Genomic DNA, 13,613 nt, shown 5'->3' with positions numbered 1-13,613 from the left:
ACAGTTGAAGCTACCAGCTGATACTGAAAAGAAATAGGAGAAGATATTTGATGAAAGATTATAAATTTTGTGATTAATGCTTAGTTGTAGCTTCATTTAAAGGAAGAAGAGGTTGTGAATTGGAGCCAACACAGGAAGAGAGATTGAAGCCATATGTGTAGAGGAATGCGGTGACATACGACACTTCCTCTTATTCTTACAGACAAGCTGGTGTTCTCTCTCTCTTTCTCTCCTTTTATGGAATGTCTGCATTTCTATACATACTACCTCCTTTGTCAACAGGCAAGCTAACGGTCTCTTTCTCCTTTTAAGGAAAATTATCAGTTCCATACATGCCACTCCTATTTTTGTGGAGACTTGCTTTAAGTATAAATAAAGGACGTTCTGGATGCCCTGGGCGGTTTTTCTGTGTCTCATCTGTTGTGCACGTCAGTGCAAAGCAGATCGGACCGTTGACTGCCCATGCACATGTAAAAAATAGATATCTGAGTTGTGAGTTTCTTTATCTTCTAAATAATTTTCTCTTCACAATATTCTTCAAAAGGTTTGTGACAGACTCCCAGATTATCTTGTGTCCTTTCTTTAATGAACTGCTAGACATTTTAGATTTTCTTTTTCAACAGAGATACTAACATTACCATGAAGCTGCTGACTGTGGCTGCACTTCTTTGTGCAATGATGGCTATCTATCTATCTAAGTGCTTACCCAGCTCGACACATGTGCAGTCGTCATTGTGGTCACATAACTTAAACAGTCCTGTGTCTGACTGCTGCACTTTCACAACCACTAATTTCACTGAAATGTAGGTTGCTTCTCTCAGACTCATCTAGTGGATAGTCATCTATCTAGTGGATAGTAGAGTCTGCAACTTGTAGTACAAAAGATGTATTCAAGTGTCTTGCTGTTATAAAATCTATACTTAAATCACAAGTAGACCATGCTTTTCTGATCCGTGTCCTTCATTGTTGGAACAAATGCAATAATTGCAGAATCACTTCCTAAAACAGATTTTCAAAGACTTGTTTCTGACTGATTTTACAGTTATTATTGACAGTTTGTGTTTTGAATTTTGCTTCTTTTTTCCTTTCTTGCTACCCACCTTTGTTTAACCACTGTTTGACTTCCTGTTTTATTTCACATTCCTTTCTGCTTTTGGTTGTTAAAGCACTTTGTAAACTTTTTTAGGGTAACACACACACACACATATGAATATATGTGTATATATTTATGTATATATGCATATATATCGCCTCTGTCAGTGCGCCCCAGGGTGGCTGTGGCTACAATGTAGCTTGCCATCACCAATGTGTGTGTGAATGTGTGGATGACTGGTTGTGTAAAGCGCTTTGGGGTCCTTAGGGACTAGTAAAGCGTTATACAAATACGGGTCATTTACCATATATATATATATATATATATATATCTATCTCAAGATGCTAGCAGGCAAGGCATACATGGAACGTATGTGTGTGTATATGTGAATCACTTAACAAATATTTCACTGTCTACTTGCATGACTTGTCAGTGATTGTTTATATCATGATTAAAAAATACAAAATCTGTCAACCAGAGATACATGTACAACTATTCATTTGCTCCCAGCCAACAGTCACCTGGTCAAGAGGTCCAATGGTTGTCCTTATGGTTGGACTCGCCACAGTGATCGCTGCTTCTACTACGTTCCAACAACCATGAGTTGGGCAAGAGCTGAGGTGAGTTTCTTTTTCTTTTCTGATTAAACCACTTTTAACTGTTACTAATTACATTAAAAATTTCTGCTCTCTGTCACTCTCCACTGAAGAGAAACTGCTTGTCCATGGGGGCAAACCTTGCATCAGTGCGCAGCAGCAGTGAGTACCAGATAATTCAGGGACTGACTGCCCATCATAGCTACCCCCAAACTTGGATTGGAGGAACTGATGCACCCCAGGTATTTTGTTTATTATTAGACAGTATTTGTTAGGTGTCTAATAAATTCAGTCAGAACCACTGTAGTCAAAATTATTTTTAAATTTCCACCTGCAGTGATTTATATCTAATGGTATGGCATGGCTATGAAGGTACCTGGTCTTTTCTGTGCACATGTTGGAAGCCTAAGTCAGGGGAAGGAGCTAGAAGACAAAACACAACAGGCATAAATGATAACCTATACACTATGTCAAAATTATATGAACGGCAGACCTGGGGTTTAATTGGATTTAAATATGGGTTGTAGACAATAGTGAAACTACCATTAGGCTAAAGGAGCTTAAAGAGCATGCCCAGTGTGAGAATTTCCAGTTTTTACATAGAAGGTTGCGTGCTCAAAGTCAGATGATCTGCTAGAACTGTGGCTATGCTTAACATTTTCGCCGCCCTGAACTAATGTGTTCAATTTCTGTCTTCTAGGAGGGTATTTGGTTGTGGAGTGATGGCACCAGTTTTCACTATTCACTCTGGTGCCCAGGAGAGCCCAATAATGATCGCAATCAGCACTGTATTGAGATGAATTATGGAGGTAATTTAGAAAACAATAATTAACATGATTGCTCAATGTGTTTGAAAGGTTTACGTGATCTAAGATAGAAGCCATAAAGGCTAATTAACTAGAGTTTAGGTTTTTGACTTTTTTAACATTTTACTGACTTCTACTTGTGAACCTTTCAGGTTCCAAGTGCTGGGATGATCTGTGGTGTGATGCTCATTTGCCATCTGTCTGCGCCAAGAAAGTCTAATGTTTCTTGGACTGACACTGATGTATGATGGTGTTTGTGTTTTGCTAGCTCTTACTTTATTTTATTTTGCAGCATTATATTTTTCCTCTCTACAGCACCCAAAGAAAATCAACAATCAACTCAAGTTGGGCTGTCATTAAGGCCTTGTGACTTTAGTGGGAGCAGACTTTAACATTAAAGCGTCAAGCAAGCATATCTCTGTGTTATGTCTTTTGTTTTGAGGTGTATATACATATTTACCAGATACATATATTAATATTTGTCTACTCTTTTATACATGTGTTAGTTCAATTACCAACTTTTTAAAAACTCATCACACATTCAGCAAACCTGGGGAAAAAAGTGCTAAGATTTGTTATACAAGTTTGCATTACCCATTTATCCTGCAAGCCCATAGATTTATATATGTGTCTCCATAAGTTGATTCTGTTCATCTGGACGTTGCTAGTGGAGTCAACACCAGAAAACTGGAAGAAAATAGACCAACACCTATACCACCACAGGCAGGCACTGTTGGGAGGCAAGTTACAGGGAGGAGTGCCCAGAGAGGGCAACTCAGTTAAATACACAAAACACTTCTGTGTTAAAACATTTAATCAGGCTAAAATACAATTTAACAAGCCTAAGCAAGACTACAACAATGGAGACCTAGAGTATATTAAAAAGCAGGGAAAAAAACTCCTGGGTCCACTCTACTAAATTGCTGACCCCATACTCAGCCTGTTCTCACTCCCGAGGCGTAATATAGTGACAATTTATCAAGTCCTGAGGAACGTGAAAGATGACCTTCTGCGTTCTTATGCTACACGCTGGGTTATGGATGAAATCCAGCAGAATGACACTCTGCTGTAATAGACGTTCCAGCCATGTATTCCAGCCCGAACCCTAAACTTATCCCTAACGCTAACCAGTGCTTTAATGACGTTAGATAGTGTTTTCCAAAGCGATCTAAGTAAAATGAATGTACGTGTGTAGATTAATTCCAAACAGTTCTCATGTTTAACCCAGGCAAGGAGTGACTGACTGAATTCAGGCCAATCTTTTTTTCTTTTTCTTTTTTTTTCTTTTGTTTGTCCAGTTTGGCTCTTTTGCCATCAGAATTATTGTCTAAAGGCAAAGAAAGATGCCCAACGGATTTACTTTACCAAATGGACCATCCCAGCCTTGCCATAATGGTCTATTTGATTCACCTTTTATTGTTTATTTTATTTTATTTTCACTTCCTAAATACGGGACAGACTTGACTGGGGAAAAGAAAGAGGGGGAAAAAACAGCGGAGAAGAGGGATGGTGATAAAGGGCAAAAACCAACAAAATAAGCAGACAAAAAATACATATATCAATCACCTGGATCGCCTGTTGAGAAAGAAAAAAGAGAAAACAAGCAAAAAAAAAAAGAGAGCAATATAATAAACAACATCATCATGATAATGTGAATATAACCATACCATATGAATATAACCTCCATACCTTGGAGGACCTGAGATGACCCTAGAGAGGTGGTGTCTGATACCCGACCTGACATATAGACACAGACATACAGGCACACACAGATGCAAACATCCATTCCCACCCTCATGCTCTCATATGCAAATACTCAGCACTCATGTGAGAAGACTCCAAACCTCCCTCTGCCTCTGTGGGATAAAATTGAGGCACAGGCAGCCAGAAGGGGGCAGAGGGGGGGATGCCTGACTTTGACTATAGTATATACAGTAAGGTATAAACGAGAAGGTATAAAATGTCACTGTATGTGTATTTGTGTGAATGTGTATAGATTTTTTAAAATTTTCTTCATGATATAACATTGTTCAGACATGCCCTGTAAGGACAAAATCATTTCTGTGGGAATTTCCATTCAGATTATGTCCAATTTATGTCCGCATAAATTTAAAGCATGAAAGGCACTCCTTAACTTTCATAAAATCATAATCCCGTGCATATCTGACGTTTTAACCAATCAGATCACAGATCGAGGAAGCGAAACTGATGTCATTGCTGATCATTTCTGAAAGCAGACTGGACAGACTGCATTCACTCATGGAGTAAGAGGCACAAACACACCTGAAAGTGGCTTCATAGAAGAAGAGGACACGCTTCACTCAGCTGTTCACACAGTCGGTGGTTCTGCTTTGATGTGTGACCGATATGTCAATTGAATAACTGGGAAGTTTGAGTGCAGAAAGAAGCACACGAAGAAGACTGGAGTCTCTGAATCTTTCTCTTTGAGACTGTGGACCTGCTGTTATATATACATAATGAGGATTTCATGGAGTCTTTTCTCTCTGTGGGATGTGATCATCTGCTTGAATTTCTCTAAAGGCAAATACATGTTTAATTTTCACTCCATTTGACCGTTTGTAAATCATTTAGCTGCTTAAATACTAATGCTGCTGCTTGTTCATAGCACAACATTGTTGAGTTTGTAATCGGGTAGCGGAGGCGACGTCTGGGTTCAACAACAGGCTTTACAGCGGCACTCCATCTTGTTACCTCTACTTTCTTCTTCTCCCCTCTCTCTTATCCAGCCTCATTAGCGGCACCCCTGGTCTGACAGGGTAACAGCATGTAATAATTTTCCTGTATTATAGAACCTTGTAAACACAACAAACATGTAAACAAAATGAGGAAGCACATGCTCTGACACATTGTGGCATTGCACACAGTGTTTTTAACGGCTTTATGAGCAGAAATGCAACACACCCGGTTCCTTCCTGAAGCTAGTTATCAGTTGGCACATTGATCTCACTACAGTCAACATTTAAGAGTTGTTTAACTCGAACTGCTAACATTTCATCGCCTCATACTAACCAAACAAGCTAAATAAGAACAGATTTTTATTCTTTAACATTTCATCACAAGTGTCGCAAACGATTTCTTTTACTTTATTTTCAGCAGCTGTTTTCACTTTTTACCCTCCCAGTTTTCTGGATTTACATGATTTACATTTTTCATCAGCTGTTGAAACTTTTGCAGATAAACTAAACACAGCAGAAACAGTAACAACGGCAGTTCAAGTGTAACATGTTACATATTTTAATAATAAATGGCTCTGAAATCATGTTAGAATAAAGAAACCAATCATAAAGTTATTTAGGTCAGGTGATGACTGTGTGGATGTGTCACTGGGAGTGGAACTGATATAGTCTCAGTGTGATAATGATAAAGGTGAGAGGTCATTCCTTCTTGTTTTGTCAGTGTTTTCAGCAGTTTGATTGTCTCTTTGGCTTTATTCTGACCCGCGTTTCTGGATTTACACAGTTGTGTAACAGATGAAATGTTCTGTTTTACAGATACGTCACACGGGAAGTGAAACCTCAGTTTTACAGGTAAGAACATTGAAAATCTCCCTGAAATTGTTTAAACAGGCTTTCTGTTGACAACTTGACAACTTCTGTGTGCGTGTGTGTGTGAATGGGTGGATGACTGGATGTGTAAAGTGCTTTGGGGTCCTTAGGGACTAGTAAAGCGCTATATAAATACAGGCCATTTACCATTTACCATTTAACTTCACTGAATCTTTTATTTATTTAACTATATGTTTATATTTTTTTTCTTTTTATTTGGTTGTGACTTATTGTGTCTTTTGACGTCTTTCTTGGCTATTATAGGACTTACTTTTCTGGTTTATTTTACTTATTTAGGTGTACTTTGTGAACATCTCTGAAAGGCTTAAGAAATGAACCTTATTTACATTTAAAGTTCCCTCATTTATAGTAGGCCTCTGTGTCTGATGGAATTTAAAGACTTATATGATATTTTAAAATAAAATGTCATGGAAAAGGACATAAGAAAATTTAAACTGAAGCAAGAATTGTATTGAACTGCAGTTTGTACAGGATAAACAGTGTAAGTGTGGTCATTTTCTTTACTGTTTGGCTCATGAAGACGTAAAGGTGGTCTATGACATTTAAATGACAGCAGATTAAATGATGGAAAAACAGGCAGTCTTCAGATAGCACTTTCATTTCATAGCCAGCTGTTTGTGCATGTCCAGTAAATATGCATGAACCCTGTTTAGTTCTATAGGACTACAATTTCCTTCACTATCATTCTTCAATTTTGTTTTTGGGGGGCTTGCCATGATAAAACACAAGGCAGCTGCACCTAAACTTTATTTGCACGTCTTCCAATGAAATTCCATTAAATGAACAGTAGATGTCAGTAAACACTGACTGTTCTCATCATTCAAAGCACATCCGGTGATTTTACCTCGTGTGATATTTCAGACTGGATTTCGCTGCACATTTCTTACAAATCATTAACATTTTTTTTTACTAACTAATCTTTAAATTATGAGGGTAACTATAGCAACATTCAGCAGTTGTCCAATGTGAGTAATCCTTCTTCCCAGCAGCTCCTTAAAACTCCGTGAGCATATGTGGTGTATTTATCGCGATGTCATGTCATAAAAACACCAAAATACATTATCTTAGTGTCTCTAGTAACAAACAAGTAATTAATGCATAAGCACATTTTATGCAAAACTTGTATTTTAATCTTTCCACATATAAAATCATTTGTTCTTTTATCCTTTAATTTTCTTGATATTTTTGACCCTTTAAAGGACTAAACTGACTGCTTGAGAAAAACAGTACCAGAATCTGGACACTAAATGTCACAGCTATTTACACCACTGGTTACATACTGGTCTGAGCATGCCCACGTTCTTTTCAGCATCTCTTCTCTCCCATGTGTAGTAGTCTAAACATTTTTTAGGTTATATATATTTTAAGCTAAGAATGTTAAGAAGTGTGTGGAACCATATATTATATTATATATAATCATGTGGAACAACCACATGAATATATGGTCCACCAACAGGATACTGGGTGACACACACAGAGACCAGAAGGATAGACACAACAACAATAACTGAGCTGAACCTGACCGTGTTGATGCTGCTGAAGCTGTGAACCAGGATCTGGTCCAGCCAGCAGGACATGACTCACAGGAAGTTCACAAACTGCCCACACAGAGGAAAAAACACACTGGGGATCATATCCACTGTGACCCTCCATGTTCAGGCTCCACATTCCTCTAAATCATAGGTGTCAAACTCTGGCCCGCGGGCCAAATGTAATTAGGCTGCGGGCCAAATTTGGCGAAGCCATACCAAATTACTATCAGAGCTGGCCTACTGGTATTATACAGCTAACATATATATTGTTTAGTATTAAGCTTTGCTTATTCCATATTCAGTTTTTCAGCAAAACGTGTTTGAGTCCATAAGAAAAGATTCATTCTTATATCTGGAGGAATAAATATATTTCAATAAATATTAACATTAGCCCGCGACTTTGTTCCAGTTTTGAATTTTGGCCCACTGTGTATTTGAGTTTGACACCCCTGCTCTAAATCCTCATTTAACACCACATTGAGCCACACCATCTCAGGCACCGCAGCCACACCCACCGGCTTTACAAACTGCACGGATTAAATGTGCATGTTTGATTACCCCGGCTTTATTGCTTTCATTATTGTGTTCGGTGTTATTTGTCACCAAGGTGATATCAATTTCCAAGACTGTAATTGTTACAGCCGGTGCGGTTTCACCTTATTTACCTGGTCACTCTTTTTTTTTTTTTGTCGTCTCATCCTGTTCTCGTCACCATCTCATAACTGACTGATCTCAGAGCAACGCTTGCTTTAATAAAGTCAGCATCCATCAAAGGTTTTCTGAATGGAATATCATGGAGGAAGCTGTTGCTACAAAAACGTTGTGTTTAAAAAGACAAATCAGAGCAAGGTTGGCTTAAAGGGGGAGGAGCCAGAGCAGCTTGTTACAAGCAGAGTGTCTGTGAAGGTTCTCTGTCATCCCGGTCATCGTAGTAAGGAGCTTGGAAAGCAGAGGTTAAACTGAGCGATCCTGTTCCATGTAAAACATTATACTGTACATGTGCTCATAACCAGAGCATTTTTTAACACTAACAGTAAGCCAGCAGGGCTTTCCCTTTCAGTTGTGCTATTAGGACACATGTTTCATTTCACTCAGTGTCACAGCTGTACTTACTAACTGTACTCTCACTGATGTTATGGGGAAATTTTGGACCCTGGGCCTGTACCAGTGTCCAAAAATAACAGTCATTCTGAATGTGAAGCTAGTCGAGTCCTAGAATAAAATATGGAAATATGGCGTTTTATTCGAGCACTATGAAAAAACAGACTATAAATGTGAATGAATTACTTGGTGTGCTCCAGCTGTATTCTGGAGCGATATCCAAAAGTTAGTGAGATTTTGTTTTTTTACTAACACTAGTGATGTGTGGATCGATACTGAAATATCGATTCCTCCGATACCATTCATTTATGTTCTAGAATCGATTCTCACATTAAATAATCGATATTTTAGTCATTTAGAGTAAATTTGTAGTTTATCATTAACAGGAACACTGTGGAAATAACCTATATCATTCGGATTGTCTACAATTGGAAGGAACTCCTCTTCCGCCTTTCATAGTCATATGCGAAATATGGCTGTATAAATGTGGCAGCCCCTTGGTGTGCGCATAATTGGAGTTATGTGCGGACGTGTTTTACATCCACAAACAGCCGAGACGTGGTTTGCAATACATGTGGCAAGAAAGTGAGGTGCTGTGGCAACACCACAAATTTGTCAAACACCCCAGAGTAAATCATATCACAGAATATGACGAGCTGAAGAGGAGTGGACAGGGACAGGTGCTGCTAGGGCGAGACAGACGTCTCTCACGGAGTCCTTTAGTGCTGCAGGAAGGCAAGGTGTTCAAATAGCGCACAACTTCAGGTTTTTTATTTCTATATGATGAATTCTGCATTATTAAGTGATGAGAACAAGTAATCTGATGTACTGTAATCATTATGACGCTATAACTTGAGATACAATAAATAAAATATGTTTTTGTACAAAGTATCGGTATCGGATCAGTATCGTCGATACCACCCTGAATATTACTTGGTATCGGACCGGAAAGGAAATCAGTGGTATCACTAACTAACATGATGACGTTAACATTCCCAAAGCTAACATGCTAACCTCGCCAACAGCAAGACAGTGACCTAATGAAAGTCCCTTAGAGACATTTTTTTCCCCTTATAATATGATTATCTCACTGTCGGCCTACAACCAACCCTTCATTTTCCAGGATACAAGAGTATTTTTTCTTCCACTGAAGATAAGGAAGCAGGAAAACATTTTTTAAAACTCTCACAATGTGAAATCAAGGTCACGGCTGCGCCCTCAGAGATGATCTATCAGTTCTGAGGAAATCCGGTGATTTCCAGGCATGAAAAAGATTCATGTATATGACGCTTATACTGTAACAAAATTTATGATTTTGAGGTATTTGTTCTGGTTTTATGTTATAAGATGCCCATATCTGACCCCATCACCCCCGATGTACTTTTCACTTCCTGTTTTATTTTGGTGTTTAACTCTCCTCATGTGTTTTCTGATGATTTACTCACCACCCTTTTAATTCAGAGTCCCATTGTTTTGGCTTTCTCAACTCTGGAAGTTTTTATGAGTTTAAATCACTGTGTGACCTCACTCTAGTGTCTGCGTTTGGGTCTTCATTTATATGAGATCTGACATAAACTCGGGGTATGTTATTTATTAAGTACAGTCATTAATCTATTCTGGATATAATGGCCTTATAGAATTTAAATATGTACTCACTGTCTGGGTGTTGCTGTGTATTTGAAGTGTAAGTGGGAAAAAAACAACAAATGAAAAGGAATGACATCTTACTTGTTTGAGCTCTTAACAATGCAACAGATGAGACTTCTGGAATGTTGTAACAAATCTTTCTGGCTTGTTTCCCTTTACATCAGCAGACTGTTGCATAGGCATTTGGTTTGTTTGGACTGCACACACTTTTTTCCCCACTGTTGAAAGCGTACCTGCAGCACCTCACAGACCAGTTTAGCCAAAGAAAAGTGAAAATTTGTGGGATTTTGATGGAGTACGAATGTAACACCGCTGCTGATTGTTTGAGTTCGTAAATCAGCGACTGCAGGTGTGTAATGTCACATTTTTTTTCCACGTGGCATCTGTCACTTCACCTGTACAGTCTGTTGGGTATCCATTTCAGGTTAGCATGGTGGTACGATGGTTAGCACTGTCACCCCACAGCAGGAAGATCCTGGTTCAATTCAAGTTTCTGTGTTCTCACCGGGTATTCTGGCTTCCTTCCATAACACAAATATTTACATGGGGTTAGGTTAACAGGTGATTCTGAGTTGACCATGGGTGTGAATGGTTGTGTTTCTGTGACGTAGTCCTGTGACAGACAGGCGACCTGTGCAGGTCGTACACTGCATCTTACCCTACGACAGTTGGAATAGGCTCCAGGCTTCCTGCAACCCTGAATTGGATATGTGGATGAATGGATGCATCGTATCCATTCCCCTTTCACAACCAGCACGCAGCTAGACAAAGGCCGCCCCCAGCAACCAACTGACTCTTCCCCTTACAATGACACAGTAGATGACTGCAGGGGGAATTTGGTGTGAAATATTATATTTTGCTTTTATTTCCAGATAAAATCACTTGTCATTGCTGTAGTGTCTTGGTAATACGTGGCAGTGAAACCCATTTCCCGCTAGAGTTCAGAGGTAGGGAGGAACTGATAGCATTTAATTTTAGTATCCAGAAACAGCAGGAAGTGTCGAGAAATTTGTATTTTAGGATCAGTTTCAGCAGCTGTGGTGAGCACGAGATTGTTTAATTTTCACTGTGTAGGGTTTGGTTTGATACATAAATATTATTTTTGGTTTAGATTGGATTATTGTTATATACAAATGAAAAAAAATAGTAAATGTACAGTTTTGTGTTGACGGAGAAAAGCTGAGAAACATTAACCATCACACAATCGTTATTTTCAAAAAAGCGAAACCAGAAGAGCTGAAATATATTTTTTTCTGTACAGAAGGTGAAAAATGATTAAAGTATATCTGCAGCATCCCCCAAAATAAAGTTTAGTAATAAAAACATGTAATAAGCAGACAATGTTTACTTTAAACAAGCTCGAGTTGTTTAATGAGTGTCTGCCTCAAATGCTTTACTGAACACATAATAACCAGAAGCCATTTAAACACTAATGGTGAACTGTCAGAGCTCCTTTTAGTAGTTTAGGGAGTTTCTGGACGCTGGGTTTGCACCAGTGAACAGTGTAAAATAAGTAATCAGAGTGAATGTGAAGCTGTCCTAGATGAAAGCATTAGAGCGCTATCAAAGAAAACCAGACTGTGAGTGAATGACTGTGTTGCAAGCAGCACTCATGTATCTACCAAGAGTGGTGAAAAGTCCCAGAGATATTCTTTGTTTTTATTTACACAAACCCAGTGCTAGGCTATAATCATGCCTTTCAAAGATTTACCAGGTACTTTGTTGCATTGAAACTCATGTTGCCTGATAAGAGCACAGCTGCCCCTTCAGAGATTGTACCAGTTACAAGGAAATTGAATGTTATCAAAATTGATTAGTAGGTCATGTCATTAATGTAGTGGATACAAATGCATAAAGGGCCGCCTGTGTAAAAACCTGACTTTAATCAGCATTCATTGACCTTTTGACCTTTAGGCAGTCTTCATCATACTTTCTCATAATTTAATTTATCACCGTATCACTGCAATGTTATCTTTGGTTATCTGGTTTTTATTCCCTCACAATCAGTATGCAGCTTGGTAAACACTGTCAACAGAAACTAAAGATCTGATTTGGAAAGCAAAGCTTTGCTGAGTGTGGTGTTCCTCTTACAGACCCCAGAAATCACCTAAGTTAAACCCACTGAGGTGTGAACTAGTGTGTTTAGCTTCTCTTGTTTCCTCATAAAAATCACCTGTCACCTGCTTCTTTTCCTTTGCAGTCGTGTCAGTATAGTCTCGTTATAAATGGCAGTAAAAGTATTTTTATTCATTTTCATTTTCTAAAACTGATCAAAGTTCAGGGGCTGTAATAAAATGGAAACGTTCTCATTTCTGCACCGAAACAGCCTGAAGCCTCAAGACAGTTTGTAAAAACATTTTGTGTTGCTGTGATGAGCATGAGGGCATTTCAGGTTTCAGATTTTGTTTAGCGTTTCTTTATTTTTGGCTTAGATCAATTTAAAACTCTGACTCATAAGCACATACGTACAGTAAAATCCAGTAGATTGTGCTACCCAAAAATTACTCACCATCCTCAAAGCCAAGATACCAGTGTGGCCATCAGCCAGAGAGACGTCAACTAACAAGACTATTTCTGTGCTTTATTCTTTGAATAGACTAAAAACTGTTTGCAAGCTTTTGCTTTCAGATCAGGTTACTGTCATAAGAGGCAAAAAAAAAAGGAAGAATAAAACTGAGTCATGGGAATGTACAGTACGTCTATAAATACAGAAAGAAAAGCTGTGAAACTGAGAAAGAACAAGACTATTAAATTACAGTGAAGAAGCATGTTACTTGCTTCCAAATTCAAATAAATCTGAGGTTAACATACTCGGCCTTAAACTTTTAGAAACACAGTGTCTAACCAGATACTTGCTCTGGATCTGTAATTCATTATTATCAGGATGTCCAAAAAACTCACTGAAAAGCCTTCAGCTAATCCTGAGAGGGTCCTAGAAAGAGAGAGCATATTTCTCCTGTTTTGGCTTCCCTTCATTGGCTTCCTGTTAAATCCAGAATTGAATTCAAAATCCTGCTCCTCACATACAAGGTCTTAAATAATCAGGCCCCATCTTATCTTAATGACCTTGTAGTACCATATCACCCTATTAGAGCACTTCGCTCTCGCTCTGCAGGCCTACTTGTTGTTCCTAGAGTATTTAAAAGTAGAATGGGAGGCAGAGCCTTCAGTTTCCAGGCCCCTCTTCTATGGAACCAGCTTCCAGTTTGGATTCGGGAGACAGACACTATCTCTACTTTTAAGATTAGGCT

General features: G+C 38.6%; 1 protein-coding gene across 1 annotated transcript; it reads left to right on the top strand.

Moving 5' to 3' along the window:
• Positions 1–1,514: 1,514 nt before the first annotated feature.
• LOC308408497 (ladderlectin-like) lies at positions 1,515–2,878 on the top strand (the record flags this gene model as incomplete). The annotated part of the gene is made up of 5 exons (XM_080900810.1): positions 1,515–1,521; positions 1,604–1,713; positions 1,803–1,931; positions 2,390–2,498; positions 2,648–2,878. 5 exons carry the CDS (start codon positions 1,515–1,517, stop codon positions 2,713–2,715), a joined length of 423 nt encoding a protein of 140 aa, XP_080756936.1. The 3' UTR covers positions 2,716–2,878.
• Between the last annotated feature and the right edge of the window lie 10,735 nt (positions 2,879–13,613).

This window comes from Rhamphochromis sp. 'chilingali' (genome assembly GCF_963969265.1).
Source record: "Rhamphochromis sp. 'chilingali' genome assembly, chromosome: 1".
NCBI lineage: Eukaryota > Metazoa > Chordata > Actinopteri > Cichliformes > Cichlidae > Rhamphochromis > Rhamphochromis sp. 'chilingali'.
Note: the sequence above shows the minus strand (reverse complement) of the source record. Positions and strands in the feature narration are given on the sequence as shown.